Raw genomic sequence first — 23,826 nt, 5'->3', positions numbered from 1 at the left:
TGATTATTGAGCTGTGAATTCCATCTCATGCTGAACGTTGATTTCATCTTTCAGGTCCTCTGACTGTACTCGCATCTAACCTGAGGCTGTACCCAAATGGCTCCACCTTCCCTATACGAAAGTATCATTGCGATTCATTTCTAAGAGCTCAAGTCAATTCTTCATCCATAAAACCCCCATGATGCACTCTGACAATCTCCCAGACTCGTAATCAGAATCCCAGACACAATAAACTAGGCCTGCGTCCCAAATGGCATCCAACGGGCCCTGGTCAAAAGTAGTGCACTATACAGGGAATATGGTGCCATTTGGGTACAGCCTCAGGTTAGATGTTCTGGAAACACCCGGGGGGGAGTAGAAGGTAATTAGCGGGTGTAATTGCAACGCCCCTATAATAGTCACGGATCACAGTTCTCTGCAGGTGACCAGGAAATTAATTTAGTGCCTTCAACCACTAACTTCATTTAGCAATTTATTTTCTCCATGACTGGTGTCAGGGAGTGGGGATAGTGGCTTAGAGCAGTTTACGTCTGTTTTTGTTGCCATGGGGCGGAGAGAACCTGAGCACTTTTATAGCTAATCTCATGCTATTGTAAATATTTTGCCATGAGGCTGAGAGAAAATCTTACTGTTTTAGATCTAATTCCCTGCTATTCTACACATGTTGCTATTAAACTGAGAGAAAATGTGCAGTTTTATAGCTAATATCATGCTATTGTACACATTTTGCAACGAGGCTGAGAGAAAATGTTGCTGTTGAAGAACTCATTTCCTGTCATAAAAAAAATATATATATACTAAATATATTCATTAGGGGGGAGGGGGGTAGTTCATGATGAAACCCTCATATTAAACAACAATGGTATTCACAAAGTTGATGGTTTACAGAGCATTCGGAAAGTATTCAGTCCCCTTCCCTTTTTCCACATTTTCTTATGTTACAGCCTTATTCTAAAATGGATTAAATATAATTTTTTTCTCAGCAATCTACACACAATACCCATCATGACAAAGCAAAAACAGTTTTTATTTATTTTTTGCAAATGTATTACTAATAAAAAACAGAAATACCTTATTTACATAACTATTCAGACCGTTTGCTATGAGACTCAAAATTGAGCTCAGATGCATCCTGTTTCCATTGATCATCCTTGAGGTTGAAGGAATTGTCCGTAGAGCTCCGAGACAGGATTGTGTCGAGGCACAGATCTGGGAAAGGGTACCAAAAAATGTCTGCAGCATTGAAGTTCCCCAAGAACACAGTAGCATACATCATTTTTAAATGGAAGAAGTTTGGAACCACCAAGACTCTTACTAGAGCTGGCTGCCCGGCCAAACTGAGCAATCGGAGGAGAAGGGCCTTGGTCATGGAGGTGACCAAGAACCCAATGGTCACTCTGACAGAGCTCTAGAATTCCTCTGTGGAGATGGGAGAACCTTCCAGAAGGACAACCATCTCTGCAGCACTCCACCAATCAGGCCTTTATGGTAAAGTGGTCTGAAGGAAGCCACTCCTCAGTAAATGGCACATGACAATCCGTTTGGACGTTGCCAAAAGGCAGCTAAAGACTCTCAGACCATGAGAAACAAAAGTCTCTGGTCTGATGTAACCAAGATTGTACTCTTTGGCCTGAATGCCAACCGGCACGTCTGGAGGAAACCTGGCACCATCCCTACGGTGAAGCATGATGTTGGCAGCATCATGCTGTGGGGATGTTTTTCAGCAGCAGGGACTGGGAGACTAGTCAGGATCGAGGCAAAGATGAATGGAGCAAAGTACAGAGAGATCCTTGATGAGAGAAGCTGCTCCAGGGTGCTCAGGACCTCAGGCTGGGGCGAAGGTTCACCTTCCAACAGGACAACGACCCTAAGCACACAGCCAAGACAATGCAGGAGTGGCTTCGGGACAAGTCTCTGAATGTCCTTGAGCAGCCCAGCCAGAGCCCAGACTTGGTGGGGAGTGGAGGGACATTCATGTTGTTATCAACCGAGACTGCTCTCCTCTGTGTCACGGAGGTTGTCCTCACTGCCAAAGCTGACTCACTCTCCTCTGTTCTCATCCTCCTAGATCTATCCACCGCCATCGACACCGTGAACCATCAGATCCTCCTCTCCACCCTCTCAGGGATGGGCGTCTCAGGCTCTATCAGATCCTCCTCTCCACCCTCTCAGGGCTGGGCGTCTCAGGCTCTATCAGATCCTCCTCTCCACCCTCTCAGGGCTGGGCGTCTCAGGCTCTATCAGATCCTCCTCTCCACCCTCTCAGGGCTGGGCGTCTCAGGCTCTATCAGATCCTCCTCTCCACCCTCTCAGGCTGGGCGTCTCAGGCTCTATCAGATCCTCCTCTCCACCCTCTCAGGGCTGGGCTTCTCAGGCTCTGGACACTCTTGGATTGCATCCCACCTGGCAGACTGCTCCTAGCAGGCGACGTGGAGAGGATCTGTGTCTGCACCACGTACCGCTACTGGTGTCCCCCAGGTTCTAGGACCTCTTCTCTCTATACACCAAGTCACTCGACTCCCTCATATTTTCAGATGACCCTGCCCACCACCTCAAGCTCAACCTCGACAAGACAGAGCTGCTCTTCCTCCCGGGGAAGCACCTGCCTGCCAAGACCTCTCCAACAAGGTTGACAACTCCACAGTGTCCCCCTCCTAGAGCACAAAAAACCTTGGTGTGACCCTGCAAAAACACCCCAATGGTGGAACCAACTTCCCCCAGAAGTTAGGACAGCAGAGTCCCTGCCCATCTTCAGAAAACATCTGAAACCTTACATCTTCAAAGAGTATGTTAAATAATCCCACAGTACCTCCTCCACCCACCCTTTTATGAACTAACACTCAACATTATTTCCCTTTTACCAGCACTGACTTTGCTGAGCTACTTTATTGAGGAAGAATGTACTGACTATGACTGAATGCACTAATTGTAAATTGCTCTGGATAAGAGCGTCTGCTAAATGACTAAAATGTAATGTAAAAAATGGGGTTTTTCAAGAGCGACAAACTTGACTTTTAAAAGAACAGATAGATACTCTATCGCTGGGCAAAAAATGAAGGAAAGAAGAATATAAATTGTGGAGTGAGTCAGAAACTCAACCATCATCCACTTGACTTTCAAAGAGAAGATACTACCCTGCTGGCCTGGCGTGCATAGAGCCTGTTCAATGTTTCATGTGTTGTGGAGTAGGGTAGCTATTATTATTTATTTCTGGTAAGTGTGCCTCTAGTCTAGCACGACCAGGAAACACCAAAGGCCTCTACCGTCTGTAGTTTCTCTCTCTCTCTCTCTCTGCCTCTCTCTACCTCTCTCTACCTCTTTCTGTCTCTCTCTCTCTCTCTCTCTCCCTCTCTCTCCTCTCTCTCCTCTCTCTCCTCTCTCTCTCTCTCTCTCTCTCTCTCTCTCTCTCTCCTCTCTCTCTCTCTCTCTCTGCCTCTCTCTGCCTCTCTCTGTCTCTCTCTGCCTCTCACTCCCTCTCTCTCTCTCTCTCTCTCTCTACCTCTCTACCCCTCTCTCTCCCTCTCTCTCCCTCCCTCCCCCTCTCTCCCTGGCTGGCCTGCCTTTAATCAATAATAGGTGGTCTGGTCAAGATACACTGTTGTTTATCCACCCACAGCCTTATGAATATCCTTCAGGACTGTTGATGCTAGATCAGAATAATCAAAGCACAGCTGGAATGTCATGCAAATGGCTGCACACCTGTTAGAATGTATGAACGATGCCTGCACCACCTCCAAGCTTGGCTTGAGACTTTACTGAACAGAGTGAAATAGTTTACAAGTATTTAAATCTTCTCTCTCTCTGGCCTCATCACACCAAGTGGAGCATCGGGCCTCATCACACCAAGTGGAGCATCCGGCCTCATCACACCAAGTGGAGCATCGGGCCTCATCACACCAAGTGGAGTATCCGGCCTCATCACACCAAGTGGAGCATCGGGCCTCATCACACCAAGTGGAGCATCGGACCTCATCACACCAAGTGGAGCATCACACCAAGTGGAGCATCCCACCAAGTGGAGACTCGGGCCTCATCACACCAAGTGGAGCATCGGGCCTCATCACACCAAGTGGAGCATCACACCAAGTGGAGCATCACACCAAGTGGAGACTCGGGCCTTATCACACCAAGTGGAGCATCACACCAGGTGGAGCATCACACCAAGTGGAGACTCGGGCCTTATCACACCAAGTGGAGCATCGGGCCTCATCACACAAAGTGGAGCATCGGACCTCATCACACCATGTGGAGCATCGGGCCTCATCACACCAAGTGGAGCATCACACCAAGTGGAGCATCAGGCTTCATCACACCAAGTGGAGCATCACACCAAGTGGAGCATCGGGCCTCATCACACCAAGTGGAGCATCGGGCCTCATCACACCAAGTGGAGCATCGGGCTTCATCACACCAAGTGGAGCATCGGGCCTCATCACACCAAGTGGAGCATCGGGCCTCATCACACCAAATGGAGCATCACACCAAGTGGAGCATCACACCAAGTGGAGCATTGGGCCTCATCACACCATGTGGAGCATCACACCAAGTGGAGCATCAGGCCTCATCACACCATGTGGAGCATCACACCAAATGGAGCATCAGGCATCACACCAAGTGGAGCATCGGGCCTCATCACACCAAGTGCAGCATCGGGCCTCATCACACCAAGTGCAGCGTCGGGACTCATCACACCAAGTGGAGCATCAGGCATCACACCAAGTGGAGCATCACACCAAGTGGAGCATCACACCATTGTGGAGCATCAGGTCTTAAGCATGTGTATTCATGTCTGACACTGCCATTATATTAACACCACACCTAGATATGCTGCCATTGTATTAACAACAGACCTAGATATGCTGCCATTAACAACACACCTTCAGAGCCTGTAAAACAGTAGCCATCCCTCCAGCGCCATTTATAGATAGATAGATAGATAGATAGATAGAGAGAGAGAGAGAGAGAGAGAGAGAGAGAGAGAGAGGAGGGAGATAGAGGAGAGAGGGAGAGAGGAAAGAGGGAGAGGTGTGAGGGAGAGAGGAAAGAGGGAGAGGATAGAGGGAGAGAAGAAAGAGGGAGAGGAAAGAGGGAGAGAAGAAAGAGGGAGAGGTGTGAGGGAGAGAGGAAAGAGGAGAGAGGAAAGAGGGAGAGGTGTGAGGGAGAGGTGTGAGGGAGAGGATAGAGGGAGAGAGGAAAGAGGGAGAGGTGAGGAGAGAGGAAAGAGAGGTGAGGAGAGAGGAAAGAGGAAGAGGTGTGAGGCAGGATGCTAGTTTACCTATTGATTCCTTAAAAGCCTTTTCTCATTATTGCCCAGCGCAGGCCAAGGTAGCCAGCTGTGATGGGCTGGGGGAATTTAAAGGGTTAATGGTGTTTACCAGTTTTAAATGAGAGAGCTGGGGTGTTTGAGTCACCACTAGCAGTCCTGTTTGTTGTTTCTTTCTCCAGTAAGCTTTCAGAAGAAGCACGCTAAGACCCAAAAAACAAGTCTACCAACGGCAGGTGAGGACGGGAGATAAAGGTTGCCATTGACAACCGAGAGGGGGTTTACGTGCCCTGCAGAAGAGCATTTTAGAAATATTATGTAGGCATCCATTGGACAGGCTACATTAACTACAGCCTTCAGTGGTGTGAATTTCCCCCTACATTATCTAAAGCCTTCAGTGGTGTCAATTTCCCCCTACATTATCTACAGCCTTCGGTGGTGTGAAGTTTCCCCTACATTATCTAAAGCCTTCAGTGGTGTGAAGTTTTCCCCTACATTATCTATAGCCTTCAGTGGTGTGAATTTCCCCCTACATTATCTACAGCCTTCAGTGGTGTGAATTTTTCACTACATTATCTACAGCCTTCAGTGGTGTGAATTTTCCCCTACATTATCTACAGCCTTCAGTGGTGTGAATTTCCCCCTACATTATCTAAAGCCTTCCGTGGTGTGAATTTCCCCCTACATTATCTACAGCCTTCAGTGTTGTGAAGTTTCCCCGATTACCCTTTTCCCCTTCCTCCCTGTCTTAGGATGCAGAGACGATGTCCCTTGCCTCTCCTGTCCTCGCTTATCCCTCTCCTCGCCTCGCTAGTGGCCTTGCCGGCCCGAATCAGAGGAACACGAGGGAGGGAAACCAGATTGGTTCAGAATGAATTATTAACCTCACCTTCATGGAAGATTAAACTAATCCATCCACATGTTGCCAGGACTTCTCCTGAACACTACTGCTACTGAACACAGCTCTACCCTCTGAACACAGCTCTACTCTCTGAACACAGCTCTACCCTCTGAACACAGCTCTACCCTTCTGAACACAGCTCTACCCTTCTGAGCACAGCTCTATCCTTCTGAACACAGCTCTACCCTCTGAACACAGCTCTACCCTCTGAACACAGCTCTACCCTTCTGAATACAGCTCTACCCTCTGAACACAGCTCTACTCTCTGAACACAGCTCTACCCTTCTGAACACAGCTCTACCCTTCTGAGCACAGCTCTATCCTTCTGAACACAGTTCTATCCTTCTGAACACAGCTCTACCCTTCTGAACACAGCTCTACCCTTCTGAACACAGCTCTATCCTCTGAACACAGCTCTACCCTCTGAACACAGCTCTACCCTTCTGAATACAGCTCTACCCTCTGAACACAGCTCTACTCTCTGAACACAGCTCTACCCTTCTGAGCACAGCTCTACCCTTCTGAACACAGTTCTTTCCTTCTGAACACAGCTCTACCCTTCTGAACACAGCTCTACCCTTCTGAACACAGCTCTATCCTCTGAACACAGCTCTACCCTTCTGAACACAGCTCTACCCTCTGAACACAGCTCTACCCTTCTGAGCACAGCTCTATCCTTCTGAACACAGCTCTACCCTCTGAACACAGCTCTACCCTTCTGAGCACAGCTCTATCCTTCTGAACACAGCTCTACCCTCTGAACACAGCTCTACCCTTCTGAGCACAGCTCTACCCTCTGAACACAGCTCTACCCTTCTGAGCACAGCTCTACCCTCTGAACACAGCTCTACCCTTCTGAACACAGCTCTACCCTTCTGAACACAGCTCTACCCTTCTGAACACAGCTCTACCCTTCTGAGCACAGCTCTACCCTCTGAACACAGCTCTACCCTTCTGAGCAAAGCTCTACCCTTCTGAACACAGCTCTACCCTTCTGAGCACAGCTCTATCTTTCTGAGCACAGCTCTATCCTTCTGAACACAGCTCTACCCTTCTGAACACAGCTCTGCATAAGCGAGAGAGAGAGATATTAGATTGGGTTTTATTAGTCACATGCACAGGGAGGCAGATGTAGTTGCAGGGTACAGTGAAATTCTTCAGCTGCGAGCTCCGACATTGCAGGTGTGAATAAAACATGCAAATGAAACAATACACACTTTAACAATAGTATATACATATTTACAACAAAAGACAAAGAGAGAGAGAGATCATCTGGGCGAGAACAGTTCAGTAATACAGTAGACCTGATCGACAGCTGTCTGTTACCTCCACTGTGTGGACAGGAGAAGACTAGTTGTCTGTTACCTCCACTGTGTGGACAGGAGAAGACTAGCTGTCTGTTACCTCCACTGTGTGGACAGGAGAAGACTAGTTGTCTGTTACCTCCACTGTGTGGACAGGAGAAGACTAGCTGTCTGTTACCTCCACTGTGTGGACAGGAGAAGACTAGTTGTCTGTTACCTCCACTGTGTGGACAGGAGAAGACTAGCTGTCTGTTACCTCCACTGTGTGGACAGGAGAAGACTAGTTGTCTGTTACCTCCATTGTGAGGATAGGAGAAGACTAGTTGTCTGTTACCTCCACTGTGTGGACAGGAGAAGACTAGCTGTCTGTTACCTCCACTGTGTGGACAGGAGAAGACTTGCTGTCTGTTACCTCCACTGTGTGGACAGGAGAAGACTAGTTGTCTGTTACCTCCACTGTGTGGACAGGAGAAGACTAGTTGTCTGTTACCTCCATTGTGAGGACAGGAGAAGACTAGCTGTCTGTTACCTGCACTGTGTGGACAGGAGAAGACTAGTTGTCTGTTACCTCCACTGTGTGGACAGGAGAAGACTAGCTGTCTGTTACCTCCACTGTGTGGACAGGAGAAGACTAGTTGTCTGTTACCTCCATTGTGAGGACAGGAGAAGACTAGCTGTCTGTTACCTCCACTGTGTGGACAGGAGAAGACTAGCTGTCTGTTACCTCCACTGTGTGGACAGGAGAAGACTAGTTGTCTGTTACCTCCATTGTGAGGACAGGAGAAGACTAGCTGTCTGTTACCTCCACTGTGTGGACAGGAGAAGACTAGTTTCTTCATACATGGTATTAGCTTCTCGCTTTGCACTCTTTGTTGTTGTGGAAGTGAGACCAATAAAATAATAATAATAATAATAATAATAATATAAAGAAGGGTTAAAAACCAAAATAAAACATTCTGCAGTCCTCAGCTGACAGTACCTACCTTCTGTTGAAAAGGTCAGGGTCTCTGATCTTGGCGTCCCTGTCGTAGACAAAGTGTTCCTGTGTGATGGTGACGCTGTGGTCCAGACTGTAGTTCTTACTGATGGTCACAACAGGATAACCCATCTGGAGGGTCCAGCAGTCCATCACCTCCTTAATGTTGATGTCCTTCCCTTCCTTCTGCATGGCCTGGGGGGATATGGGGAATCAATTAACCAATTAACCATTTAATCAGTCAGACATTGGTCTGTCGGTCAAATCAAATCTTATTGGTCACTTACACATATCTTACAGATATCCAGATAATGCTTGTGTTTCTAGCTCCAACAGTACAGTAATATATAATGCTTGTGTTTATAGCTCCAACAGTACAGTAATATATAATGCTTGTGTTTCTAGCTCCAACAGTACAGTAATATATAATGCTTGTGTTTCTAGCTCCAACAGTACAGTAATATATAATGCTTGTGTTTTTCTAGCTCCAACAGTACAGTAATACATAATGCTTGTGTTTATAGCTCCAACAGTACAGTAATATATAATGCTTGTGTTTCTAGCTCCAACAGTACAGTAATACATAATGCTTGTGTTTCTAGCTCCAACAGTACAGTAATATATAATGCTTGTGTTTATAGCTCCAACAGTACAGTAATATATAATGCTTGTGTTTCTAGCTCCAACAGTACAGTAATACATAATGCTTGTGTTTATAGCTCCAACAGTACAGTAATATATAATGCTTGTGTTTCTAGCCAACAGTACAGTAATACATAATGCTTGTGTTTCTAGCTCCAACAGTACAGTAATATATAATGCTTGTGTTTATAGCTCCAACAGTACAGTAATATATAATGCTTGTGTTTCTAGCTCCAACAGTACAGTAATACATAATGCTTGTGTTTATAGCTCCAACAGTACAGTAATATATAATGCTTGTGTTTCTAGCTCCAACAGTACAGTAATATATAATGCTTGTGTTCATGCTCTACTTTCCGGCTACCCGGATAAAGCACTAAATAAATTTCAGTTAGTGCTAAATACGGCTGCTAGAATCCTGACTAGAACCAAAAAATTTGATCATATTACTCCAGTGCTAGCCTCCCTACACTGGCTTCCTGTTAAGGCAAGGGCTGATTTCAAGGTTTTACTGCTAACCTACAAAGCATTACATGGGCTTGCTCCTACCTATCTTTCCGATTTGGTCCTGCCGTACATACCTACACGTACGCTACGGTCACAAGACGCGGGCCTCCTAATTGTTCCTAGAATTTCTAAGCAAACAGCTGGAGGCAGGGCTTTCTCCTATAGAGCTCAATTTTTATGGAATAGTCTGCCTACCCATGTGAGAGACGCAGACTCAGTCTCAACCTTTAAGTCTTTACTGAAGACACATCTCTTCAGTAGGTCCTATGATTAAGTGTAGTCTGGCCCAGGGGTGTGAAGGTGAACGGAATGGCTGGAGCAACGAACCGCCCTTGCTGTCTCTGCCTGGCCGGTTTCCCCTCTTTCCACTGGGATTCTCTGCCTCTACCCCTATTACGGGGGCTGAGTCACTGGCTTACTGGTGTTCTTCCATGCCGTCCCTGGGAGGGGTGCGTCACTTGAGTGGGTTGAGTCACTGACGTGGTCTTCCTGTCTGGGTTGGTGCCCCCCTTTGGGCTGTGCCGTGGCGGAGATCTTTGTGGGCTATACTTGGCCTTGTCCCGGGATGGTATGTTGGTGGTTGGAGATATCCCTCCAGTGGTGTGGAGGCTGTGCTTTGGCAAAGTGGTTGGGGTTATATCCTACCTGTTTGGCCCTGTCCGGGGGTTTCATCGGATGGGGCCACAGTGTCTCCTGACCCCTCCTGTCTCAGCCTCCAGTATTTATGCTGCAGTAGTTTATGTGTCGGGGGGCTAGGTTCAGTCTGTCACATCTGGAGTATTTCTCTTGTCTTTTCCGATGTCCTGTGTGAATTTAAATATGCTCTCTCTAATTCTCTCTTTCTCTTTCTTTCTCTTTCTCGGAGGACCTGAGCCCTAGGACCATGCCTCAGGACTACCTGGCTTGATGACTCCTTGCTGTCCCCAGTTCACCTGGCCGTGCTGCTGCTCCAGTTCCAACTGTTCTGCCTGCAGCTATGGAACCCTGACCTGTTCACCGGACGTGCTACCTGTCCCAGACCTGTTGTCCCAGACCTGCTGGAACCCTGACCTATTCACCGGACGTGCTACCTGTCCCAGACCTGCTGTTTTCAACTCTCTAGAGACAGCAGGAGCGGTAGAGATACTCTCAAAGATCGGCTATGAAAAACCAAACTGACACTTGCTCTTGTGTTACTGACTTGTTGCACCCTCGACAACTACTATGATTATTATTATTTGACAATGCTGGTCATTTATGAATATTTGAACATCTAGGCCATGTGCTGTTATAATCTCCACCCGGCACAGCCAGAAGAGGACTGGCCACCCCTCATAGCCTGGTTCCTCTCTAGGTTTCTTCCTAGGTTTTGGCCTTTCTAGGGAGTTTTTCCTAGCCACCGTGCTTCTACACCTGCATTGCTTGCTGTTTGGGGTTTTAGGCTGGGTTTCTGTACAGCACTTTGAGATATCAGCTGATGTAAGAAGGGCTATATAAATACATTTGATTTGATTTGATTTGTGTTTTTAGCTCCAACAGTACAGTAATATATAATGCTTGTGTTTCTAGCTCCAACAGTACAGTAATATATAATGCTTGTGTTTATAGCTCCAACAGTACAGTAATACATAATGCTTGTGTTTATACCTCCAACAGTACAGTAATACATAATGCTTGTGTTTATAGCTCCAACAGTACAGTAATACATAATGCTTGTGTTTCTAGCTCCAACAGTACAGTAATATATAATGCTTGTGTTTATAGCTCCAACAGTACAGTAATACATAATGCTTGTGTTTCTAGCTCCAACAGTACAGTAATATATAATGCTTGTGTTTATAGCTCCAACAGTACAGTAATATATAATGCTTGTGTTTATAGCTCCAACAGTACAGTAATATATAATGCTTGTGTTTCTAGCTCCAACAGTACAGTAATATATAATGCTTGTGTTTCTAGCTCCAACAGTACAGTAATATATAATGCTTGTGTTTATAGCTCCAACAGTACAGTAATATATAATGCTTGTGTTTCTAGCTCCAACAGTACAGTAATATATAATGTTTGTGTTTCTAGCTCCAACAGTACAGTAATATATAATGCTTGTGTTTCTAGCTCCAACAGTACAGTAATATATAATGCTTGTGTTTATAGCTCCAACAGTACAGTAATATATAATGCTTGTGTTTATAGCTCCAACAGTACAGTAATACATAATTCTTGTGTTTATAGCTCCAACAGTACAGTAATACCTAATGCTTGTGTTTATAGCTCCAACAGTACAGTAATACCTAATGCTTGTGTTTATAGCTCCAACAGTACAGTAATACATAATGCTTGTGTTTATACCTCCAACAGTACAGTAATACATAATGCTTGTGTTTATAGCTCCAACAGTACAGTAATACATAATGCTTGTGTTTCTAGCTCCAACAGTACAGTAATATATAATGCTTGTGTTTATAGCTCCAACAGTACAGTAATACATAATGCTTGTGTTTCTAGCTCCAACAGTACAGTAATATATAATGCTTGTGTTTATAGCTCCAACAGTACAGTAATATATAATGCTTGTGTTTATAGCTCCAACAGTACAGTAATATATAATGCTTGTGTTTCTAGCTCCAACAGTACAGTAATATATAATGCTTGTGTTTCTAGCTCCAACAGTACAGTAATATATAATGCTTGTGTTTATAGCTCCAACAGTACAGTAATATATAATGCTTGTGTTTCTAGCTCCAACAGTACAGTAATATATAATGTTTGTGTTTCTAGCTCCAACAGTACAGTAATATATAATGCTTGTGTTTCTAGCTCCAACAGTACAGTAATATATAATGCTTGTGTTTATAGCTCCAACAGTACAGTAATATATAATGCTTGTGTTTATAGCTCCAACAGTACAGTAATACATAATTCTTGTGTTTATAGCTCCAACAGTACAGTAATACCTAATGCTTGTGTTTATAGCTCCAACAGTACAGTAATACCTAATGCTTGTGTTTATAGCTCCAACAGTACAGTAATACCTAATGCTTGTGTTTATAGCTCCAACAGTACAGTAATATATAATGCTTGTGTTTATAGCTCCAACAGTACAGTAATACATAATGCTTGTGTTTATAGCTCCAACAGTACAGTAATACCTAATGCTTGTGTTTATAGCTCCAACAGTACAGTAATACCTAATGCTTGTGTTTATAGCTCCAACAGTACAGTAATATATAATGCTTGTGTTTCTAGCTCCAACAGTACAGTAATATATAATGCTTGTGTTTCTAGCTCCAACAGTACAGTAATATATAATGCTTGTGTTTATAGCTCCAACAGTACAGTAATACCTAATGCTTGTGTTTATAGCTCCAACAGTACAGTAATACCTAATGCTTGTGTTTATAGCTCCAACAGTACAGTAATACCTAATGCTTGTGTTTATAGCTCCAACAGTACAGTAATACCTAATGCTTGTGTTTCTAGCTCCAACAGTACAGTAATATATAATGCTTGTGTTTATAGCTCCAACAGTACAGTAATACCTAATGCTTGTGTTTATAGCTCCAACAGTACAGTAATATCTAATGCTTGTGTTTATATCTCCAACAGTACAGTAATATATAATGCTTGTGTTTCTAGCTCCAACAGTACAGTAATACCTAATGCTTGTGTTTATAGCTCCAACAGTACAGTAATATATAATGCTTGTGTTTATAGCTCCAACAGTACAGTAATATATAATGCTTGTGTTTATAGCTCCAACAGTACAGTAATACATAATGCTTGTGTTTATAGCTCCAACAGTACAGTAATATATAATGCTTGTGTTTATAGCTCCAACAGTACAGTAATACCTAATGCTTGTGTTTATAGCTCCAACAGTACAGTAATACCTAATGCTTGTGTTTATAGCTCCAACAGTACAGTAATATATAATGCTTGTGTTTATAGCTCCAACAGTACAGTAATACCTAATGCTTGTGTTTATAGCTCCAACAGTACAGTAATACCTAATGCTTGTGTTTATAGCTCCAACAGTACAGTAATACATAATGCTTGTGTTTATAGCTCCAACACTACAGTAATATATAATGCTTGTGTTTATAGCTCCAACAGTACAGTAATATATAATGCTTGTGTTTCTAGCTCCAACAGTACAGTAATATATAATGCTTGTGTTTATAGCTCCAACAGTACAGTAATATATAATGCTTGTGTTTATAGCTCCAACAGTACAGTAATACCTAATGCTTGTGTTTATAGCTCCAACAGTACAGTAATATATAATGCTTGTGTTTATAGCTCCAACAGTACAGTAATACCTAATGCTTGTGTTTATAGCTCCAACAGTACAGTAATATATAATGCTTGTGTTTATAGCTCCAACAGTACAGTAATACCTAATGCTTGTGTTTATAGCTCCAACAGTACAGTAATACCTAATGCTTGTGTTTATAGCTCCAACAGTACAGTAATACCTAATGCTTGTGTTTATAGCTCCAACAGTACAGTAATACCTAATGCTTGTGTTTATAGCTCCAACAGTACAGTAATACATAATGCTTGTGTTTATAGCTCCAACACTACAGTAATACATAATGCTTGTGTTTATAGCTCCAACAGTACAGTAATACCTAATGCTTGTGTTTATAGCTCCAACAGTACAGTAATACCTAATGCTTGTGTTTATAGCTCCAACAGTACAGTAATACATAATGCTTGTGTTTATAGCTCCAACAGTACAGTAATATATAATGCTTGTGTTTATAGCTCCAACAGTACAGTAATACCTAATGCTTGTGTTTATAGCTCCAACAGTACAGTAATACCTAATGCTTGTGTTTATAGCTCCAACAGTACAGTAATACATAATGCTTGTGTTTATAGCTCCAACACTACAGTAATATATAATGCTTGTGTTTATAGCTCCAACAGTACAGTAATACCTAATGCTTGTGTTTATAGCTCCAACAGTACAGTAATACCTAGCTAAGAAATATCCGAATGAGCCAAAGTCACTGAAAAAAATATAAATATGACATGCAACAATTTCAAAGAATTTACTGAGCTACTGCTCATATAAGAAAATCAATCAATTGAAATAAATTCATTAGACCCTAATCTGTGGATTTCAGATGACTGGAAAGTATTCAAACCCCCTTGACTTTTTCCACATTTTGTTACGTTACAGCCTTATTCTAAAATGTATATTAAAAGAAAATCTACACACAATAACTACATAATGACAAAGCAAAAACTGTTTTTTAGACATTTTTGCAAATGTATTAAAAAGAAAAAAAAGAAAATCACATTTACGCAAGTATTCAGACCCTTTAATCATTACTTTCTTGAAGCATCAATTCTTCTTGGGTATGACGCTACAGGTTTTCAGGCCAAAGACTTCAATCTTGGTTTCATCAGACCAGAGACTCTTGTTTCTTATGGTCTGAGAGTTTTTATTTTGTATTTTAATTAACCTTTATTTAACTAGGCAAGTATGTTAAGAACAAATTCTTATTTACAATGACGGTCTACACGGTCGCTTTGTCATTATTGGGTATTCAGTATGGATTGCTGAGGATTTTATATTTTTATCCATTTTAGAATAAGGCTGTAACGTAACAAAATGTGGAAAAAGTCAAGGGGTCTGATTACTTTCCGGAGGCACTGTATATGCATCCTAAAGAAAAGGTAGGGCCATGGATTATAAAACCAGCCAGAATCTGGTGTGGCCACCATTTACCACATGCAGAGCGACACATCTTTAAATAGAGTTGATCAGGCTGTTGATTGTGGCCTGTGGAATGTATACGTCGATCCAGAACATCCCAAACATGCTCAATGGGTCACATGTCTGATGAGTATGCAGGCCATGGAAGAACTGGGACATTTTCAGCTTCCAGGAATTGTGTACAGATACTTGCAACATGTAGACGTCCATTATCAAACTGAAACATGAGGTGATGGCGTTGAATTATTAGTACAACAATGGGCCTCAAGGTTCTCGTCACGTTATCTCTGTGCAATCAAATTGCCATCGATAAAATACAATTGTGTTCGTTGTCCTTAGCTTATGCCTGCCCATACCATAACACCACCCCCACCATGGGGCACTCTGTTCACAACGTTGACATCAGCAAACCGCTTGCCCACACAACGCCATACACACTGTCTGCCATCTGCCCGATACAGTTGAAACCGGGATTCATCTGTGAAGAGTACACTTCTTCAGCGTGCCAGTGGCCATCGAAGGTGAGCATTTGCCCAGTGAAGTCAGTTTCGAACTGCAATCATGTCAAGACCCTGGTGAGGATGACAAGCACGCAGATGAGCTTCTCTGATACGGTTTCTGACAGTTTGTGCACAAATTCTTTCAGTTGTGCAAACCCTCATCAGCTGTCCGGGGTGGATGGTCTCAGATGATCCAGCAGGTGAAAAAGCCAGACGTAAAAGTCGTGGGCTGGCATTGGTTTACTGTCCCCAGCACAAGGTGCACCTGTGTAATGATCATGCTGTTTAATCAGCTTCTTGATATGCCACACCTGTCAGGTGGATGGATTATCTTGGCAAAGGAGAAATGCTCACTAACAGGGATGTAAAGAAATTTGTGCACAACATTTTAGAGAAATAAGCTTTTTGTGCGTATGGAACATTTCTGGGATCTTTTATTTCAGCTCATGAAACATGCGACCAACACTTTACATGTTGCGTTTATATTTTTGTTCAGTATATGCAGTATATCACAGGAGGTTGGTGGCATCTTAATTGGGGAGGACGGGCTCGTGGTAATGGCTGGAGCAGAATATGTATGTGGAGTGGTATCAAATACATCAAACACATGGTTTCCATGGTTTCTATGTGTTTGATGCCATTCCATTCGCTCCGTTCCAGTCGTTATTATGAGCCGTCTTCCCCTCATTAGCCTCCACTGATACTGATGTATATAATGGTGTGAAATAGACAGTATGGAGAGTATATACGTTAATAGAAAAGCCTATATACTGTACATGTGAAGGTGTTTAGCTTGTCGGGAGGCGAGGTGCCGGTGTCCACGACGTGGCTGGTTTTCCCTTTATCAACCTTGATTGTCTGGAGTCCCTGCCACATACGTCTCGCGTCTGAGTCATTGAATTGCGACTCCACTTTGTCCATGTACTGTCGTTTTGCCTGTTTGTTACAGAGGGCATAAGCTGGTCGGTTTGTACACGTCCATGTTCCAAGTCAAATTGCCGTGGTTAAATGCATTGGTTTGTACTTTCAGGTTTGCGCAAATGATGTCATCTATCCATGGTTTAAGGTTTGGATAAATTGTAATCATCACAGTGGGAACAACATCCTCTATGGACTTCCTGATGAACTCAGTCAGTGTATACATTGATATTATTTTCTGAGGCAACACAAACATTTCCCAGTCCATGTGATCAAAACTTTCTTGAAGGCATAGTTTTTGATTGGTCAGACCAACGTTTGACAGTCCTTACAATGGGTCCTTCCTGTTTACATTTCTGCCAATAGGAGGGGAGGAGCAAAATGGAGGCGTGATCTGATTTGCTGAAGGTAGGGCGGGGGAGGGCCGTGTAGCCGCCCCAGAAGGGGAAGTAGCACAGGAGATTGGTTGATAGAACTTTGGATGCTTTTTTCTACGATTTATTTTATTAAAGTCCCCAGCTACAGTCAATGCGGCTTCAGGATATGTGGTTTCCATTTTTCAGTGTAGTTCTTTGAGAGCCATAGCAGTGTTGGCTTGGGGGGTAACATACACGGTCGTGAAGATGACCAAAGAAAATTATCTCGGGAGGTAATGAGGTCGCCATTTGATGGTGATGTATTCCAGATCGGGAGAACAAAAGGACTTGCGTTCCTGTACATTACCACCATGAGTAGTTAATCATGAAACATAAAACTCCAGCTTTTCTTTTCCCAGGAGAGTTCTTTCTTCCTGTCCGCGTGATATATGGAGAACCCCACAGGCTGACTGTATGGGGACAGTATATCTGGAGAGAGCCATGATTCCATAAAACAGAGTACGTTACAGTCCCTGATGTTTCTCTGGAAGGAGATCCTCGTCTGCTTTATTGTACAGAGACGGAACGCAGGCCAATAATACACCCGGAAGCGATGGATGGTATGCACGCCTCCTGAGTCTGACTAAGAGCCCTCTCCTTGTTCTTCTTCTGCAGCGACGGTGTCTTGGAGCAGCACCCAGGATGAATGGAACTGCCTCAGGGAGTTTAAACAAAGGATCCAATACAGGTAAATTGAATTTCTGATCTAAGTGCTGGTGAGTGACCGCCGATCTAAAAGTTATTTACGGCTGTAGGTAATTATGCAAGAAATGTTCTGAGCAAATAATGTAAGAAATAACAGAGAAAAAAAATACAATATACTGCAAAGTTGGCTAGGAGCTACAAACAGGACGACCATGTCTGTTGCCACCATCTAGTACTATCATTCAGTCTGTCATTACTAGCAGTACTATCATTCAGTCTGTCATTACTAGCAGTACTATCATTCAGTCTGTCATTACTAGCAGTACTATCATTCAGTCTGTCATTACTAGCAGTACTATCATTCAGTCTGTCATTACTAGCAGTACTATCATTTAGTCTGTCAGCCATTCTGTCAACCAGCCAGTCATTCAGTCAGCCAGTCATTCAGTCAGCCATTCAGTCAGAAGTCAGTCAGTCAGTCATTCAGTCAGCCAGTCAGTAATTCCGTCAGTCAGTCAGTCAGTCAGTCAGTCAGTCAGTCAGTCAGTCAGTCAGTCAGTCAAACGATCAAGTAATTGCATTTTTGCTCAGGTACTTCTATGTCCATCAGAGGGGTCAATTCCAATTCAATTCCTGCCAGTTAAATTTGAAATGGAATTGCCCCATAGTACTGCAATTCAATGATTGAAATGACTGGAATTTAAATGATCCCAATTGGGATTGATCCCTGATGTCCATTTGGTCAATATATTGTTTGATTAGTCAGCAGGTAACCAGTCAGCTCATCAACAAGTGAATCAGTCTCTAACTCAGCCATTCCCATGTGGACTCCATGTAAACACTGTAGCAATCTGATGAAGTCTGATGTTACACAGCTGTGTGTGTGTGTGTGTGTGTGAGGTGATCGCTCCAGTGAGTGTGTGTGTGTGCGTCTGCAGGAAGTCATCGTTCCAGTGTTAAATGTCTAGTCTGTGCTGGAGCCACAAAAGTCCAGGTACATTTCTAATGTCTGGGAAACCATGAGAGCTCACTGCTAAATGTATTGAAACAGCATCGCTGGAATGGACTGATTGGGGCGAGGTGGAGGAGAGGAGGGGAGGAGGGGAGGGGAGGAGGGAAGGAGAGGAGGAGGGGAGGGGAGGAGAGGAGGAGGGGAGGGGAAGAGGAGGAGAGGAGGAGAGGAGGAGAGGGCCGGGGAGGAGAGGAGGATAGGGGGGTTTGGGTAGGGAACGCAGTCAGAGCGACTCGCTTTGACACCTCACCACAGCAGCACTCGAAATCAGAGTGGTAAATTTGTAGCCTGCCGCCAATGCAGCACCTAGCCCGAGGAAAGGACCTCAGGCCAGGACCAAACCACAGAACCTCAGCCTGGCTCTCCCTGAATCCCAATACATACCCAAAGGCTACTGTCCTCCCTGCTCTCCACTCTCTCTCTCCTCTCTCTCTCTCTTGCTTGCCCCCCCTCTCTCTCGCCCTCCCTTCTCTCTCTCTCTCTTGCCCCCCCCTCTTTCACTCTCTTGCCACCCCCCTCTCTCTTCTCCCTCTCCCTCCCTCCCTCTCTCCCTCTCCCTCTCCCCACTCTCTCTCTCCCTCTCCCTCTAATTTAGTGAACAGTTCAGTGTTAGCCCAATGTGGATGGATAATTAACAGAGATCTAAAGTGGTGCTGAAAGGAAGTAGATGGACATCCTCAAGGAAGTAGATGGACATCCTCAAGGAAGTAGATGGACATCATCAAGGAAGTAGATGGACATCATCAAGGAAGTAGATGGACATCCTCAAGGAAGTAGATGGACATCATCAAGGAAGTAGATGGACATCATCAAGGAAGTAGATGGACATCCTTAAGGAAGTAGATGGACATCATCAAGGAAGTAGATGGACATCCTCTAGGAAGTAGATGGACATCCTCAAGGAAGTAGATGGACATCCTTAAGGAAGTAGATGGACATCATCAAGGAAGTAGATGGACATCCTCTAGGAAGTAGATGGACATCATCAAGGAAGTAGATGGACATCATCAAGGAAGTAGATGGACATCATCAAGGAAGTAGATGGACATCCTCAAGGAAGTAGATGGACATCCTCAAGGAAGTAGATGGACATCCTTAAGGAAGTAGATGGACATCATCAAGGAAGTAGATGGACATCCTCTAGGAAGTAGATGGACATCCTCAAGGAAGTAGATGGACATCATCAAGGAAGTAGATGGACATCATCAAGGAAGTAGATGGACATCCTTAAGGAAGTAGATGGACATCCTCTAGGAAGTAGATGGACATCCTCTAGGAAGTAGATGGACATCCTCTAGGAAGTAGATGGACATCATCAAGGAAGTAGATGGACATCCTCAAGGAAGTAGATGGACATCATCAAGGAAGTAGATGGACATCCTTAAGGAAGTAGATGGACATCCTCAAGGAAGTAGATGGACATCCTTAAGGAAGTAGATGGACATCCTCAAAGAAGTAGATGGACATCCTCAAGGAAGTAGATGGACATCCTCAAAGAAGTAGATGGACATCCTCAAGGAAGTAGATGGACATCCTCAAGGAAGTAGATGGACATCCTCAAGGAAGTAGATGGGCATCCTCAAGGAAGTAGATGGACATCCTCAAGGAAGTAGATGGACATCCTCAAGGAAGTAGATGGACATCCTTAAGGAAGTAGATGGACATCCTCAAGGAAGTAGATGGACATCCTCAAGGAAGTAGATGGACATCCTCAAGGAAGTAGATGGACATCCTCAAGGAAGTAGATGGACATCCTCAAGGAAGTAGATGGACATCCTTAAGGAAGTAGATGGACATCCTCAAGGAAGTAGATGGACATCCTTAAGGAAGTAGATGGACATCCTCAAAGAAGTAGATGGACATCCTCAAGGAAGTAGATGGACATCCTCAAGGAAGTAGATGGACATCCTCCAGGAAGTAGATGGACATCCTCGGTACAAAGTGGAGGGGGAATTCTAAACATAACAAGAGAAACGTCAGACCTTAATTAAAAACTTGCGATTCAGAATCAGTTAGTTGGGTTATAAAACTCCTCTGATGTCCTATGTTTTAAAAAAGGAGAACTAATACATCAAAGACTGGACAGTTTTTAAAAATGTTTTACAGATGGGTGGTGTAGTGTAATATTGGCGAAGACTATGCAGAGGTGCCACCCTGAATAGTAAACTCAGCTTCTATATCACCTGTGTTGGTGAGACTATAATAATAATAGAGTTTGTTCAGTGCCGCGTAATCTCTAATCCCTGATCTGTAATCCAGCGCCACCAAGGACCATGCGTTAAATACAAGGGATTATTAGTATTATTATTGCCTCTGTCAATTCAGTCTGCTTTCCAAATAGGACATTTTGTTCATGCTACACCTGCTTTAGGATGACTAGATTAGCAGAATAAACCTTTTTTGGGGGGGAAATTGGCAATAATGATACATAATTGCTTCACAGCGCTTGCCAGGGCAATAATTGACGTGATCAGAAGATCTTTTAGATTTGTCATCATCCATCTGTGAGACTAATGTCGTGTAAACCTGTCATAGTTTGACAAGTTCTCTATTCAGATGAAGCACCGGTACATGTAATTATCTGGAAATTAGCCATCCTTCCTCTCAGTATCTAAAACAAGACGTGATATTTCAGCTCCCGCTTTAAATGACGTTCAGCTTATAAAGGCCTTCATAATGCCTTCATGAGCACTACATAAATGTGTTTGTTACAGAGCATCTATAACCATATGTCATGCTTTATAAAGGGTTCACAAATGTGGCACAACTTTGCGACATAATCACCAATGTCAAATGTGACATAACCCACTATGGTGAATATGATAAAAACATGCTTTATAAAGGGTGGCATGTTGTGCTGCAGGATTCCAACACTCTCTAAAGTAAAGTCACATTAGTCACATTACACCTAATCTCATTCCCAGACACTTCCTGGCCAAATGCACTGAACGTCTGTTGGCCCAACACATCAAATGTGGCCTTGATTAGTTAGGGTTAAATTGTGGAAATGTTTAGCCATAATTATAACTTTGTGGCTGTGTTAAATAGTGACGACCAGACGGAATGTTTTTGCTAGCAAAAGATGACACATACTTTACTCAGTGAGGTCACTCCCATATAATTCTATGGTCCCTCCCACTAAGACCAACTCTGAATGGTTGGTATGCCAGGCTTTTATGTGCTGTGTGTCCAATAGCCTGGAGACGACGATACACAAAGAAACACTGACCTTGATGAAAGCCACCAACCTAAGGACATTGACAGTGGCTTTCTTCCGGAGGCAAGTTACATGTTCCTCAGTACACAAACACAACAATATAACGAGCCACACCGCGTGGTGCTGGGCCCAGTCAGGTCCTTGACACATTCCCCCCACTGAAAGATTAGCCATTAAAATGTTGGCGCCATTGTAACAGGTTGTAATCAAGCACTGGTCTCCATAGGAACAGAGGAGGAATACCTGGTGAGGTAGTCTCAGGTTGGACTAGTCCAAATCATCTTGGTTCTGACAGACACACACACACACACACACACACACACACACACACACACACACACACACACACACACACACACATGCTTCGCATGTCTATGAACCCATTTAAATCCCTCTCACACTCTACAGTAACCTGTGGATCATGAGAGAACCTTCATAGATCAGCAGAAGGTTAATTGCCTATTTATTGACACTTTATATGTAGTCTCCTGTAATACTTTATTAGAAGTGAGACACCTTCGGTCATTTATAACACATCTATAAAGACTCTATATCGCATGCCGCAGAACTTACTTTCAAGTCAGACCACTTTGGTAAACATTTTAACATTTTTAAAACAATATCAAAACATTACGTTTCAAAAATGACATCGAACAGTACACAGGGCTCTGAATAACGTAGCTTTTCCCTGAGCTGGCGTACGAATGGTTCGTGCCTCTCTGCATGCTGGAGGAACTGAAGGGTTGGTTCCAACTTTAAAAGTAACCACAAAGAAAGTTAGCAGGTCTGTGAGGAAATGCCTTTGTCACACCATCTGGAAAAAGGCATTTCTGTGCTTTATTATTTTATTTTTTATCATTTATTTAACTAGGCAAGTTAGTTAAGAACAAATTCTTATTTACAATGACGCCCTACCCCGGCCCAACCTTCCCCTGCCCCAGACGACGCTGGGCCAAATTGTGCTTGCGCCAGAAATACTCTGAATGAGGAAATGGGAAACTCCATTCGATTCGTACTATATTCTTCTTTCATTTACAAAACTCATGATATGACTTTGAGACATGGCTGTATCTAACGTAGCTAGTTAGTGAAGTCTCTGAAATTATTTGAAATAACGATTGTGGTAGTTACAGTATGTAATCTAACTCAACACGTAACTACTACAAATTAATTTAAATTATAATTAAATAAATCTTAACTAACTAGGACATTTTGTTAATGCTACAGTGGCATCACAAATGAGTATTTGATTTGCGAACTTACAGCGCTACAGAAACACCGCTAACCAAACAACACAGTGCAGGGCAAGCGGACTGAATTAAAGGCCAACTACACTCAAAAATGTGTTTCTTAGAGAACTGAAAAGTCATTCCCTGACGTGGTTCAGGCATTGTTGTAAACACAGAAAATCACATTTTGTTGTTTTTCTATTACAAACGTGTGAGGAAAATGGGGGAAATCCGAAACCTGGAAAAACAAAACAGAGAAAACAGAATTTGGAAAAAAAATACTGAATTAGGCAAAAAATATAACTGATTTTAAAAGGCAGTATCACTTTTTTTTTTTTGCTGTGTATGACTGCACTTTAGAGTGTGTCATCCTGCAGCACGGCATTTTGGGGGAAGTTGAGGTCAGGTCCATTATTGGCTATGCATCCAGGAGGGAAAGAGGTTGGGTCATCCTAGAAATGCTTTACAGTAATATCATTTAATTTATACAATTTACCAGACGCTTTTATCCAAAGCAACTTTCAGTCATACGCGTATACATTTTTATGTATGGGTAGTCATGACAACCGAACCCACTATCACGGTGCTG

General features: G+C 43.4%; 1 protein-coding gene across 2 annotated transcripts in view; it reads right to left on the bottom strand.

The window, feature by feature from the left end:
* LOC115189734 (thyrotropin-releasing hormone-degrading ectoenzyme) overlaps nucleotides 1-23,826 on the bottom strand; it is a 350,721-nt gene that overhangs the window by 66,461 nt on the left and 260,434 nt on the right. For both annotated transcript variants that reach the window (XM_029748274.1, XM_029748275.1), the window contains one exon: nucleotides 8,452-8,639. In XM_029748274.1, coding sequence (XP_029604134.1) covers nucleotides 8,452-8,639 — 188 coding nt within the window. The remainder of the gene's footprint in view (nucleotides 1-8,451; nucleotides 8,640-23,826) is intronic.

The sequence above is a fragment of the Salmo trutta genome, unplaced genomic scaffold (genome assembly GCF_901001165.1).
Source record: "Salmo trutta unplaced genomic scaffold, fSalTru1.1, whole genome shotgun sequence".
Lineage (NCBI taxonomy): Eukaryota > Metazoa > Chordata > Actinopteri > Salmoniformes > Salmonidae > Salmo > Salmo trutta.
The sequence above is the reverse complement of the archived record's forward strand: the minus strand, read 5'-3'. Positions and strand labels throughout refer to the sequence as shown.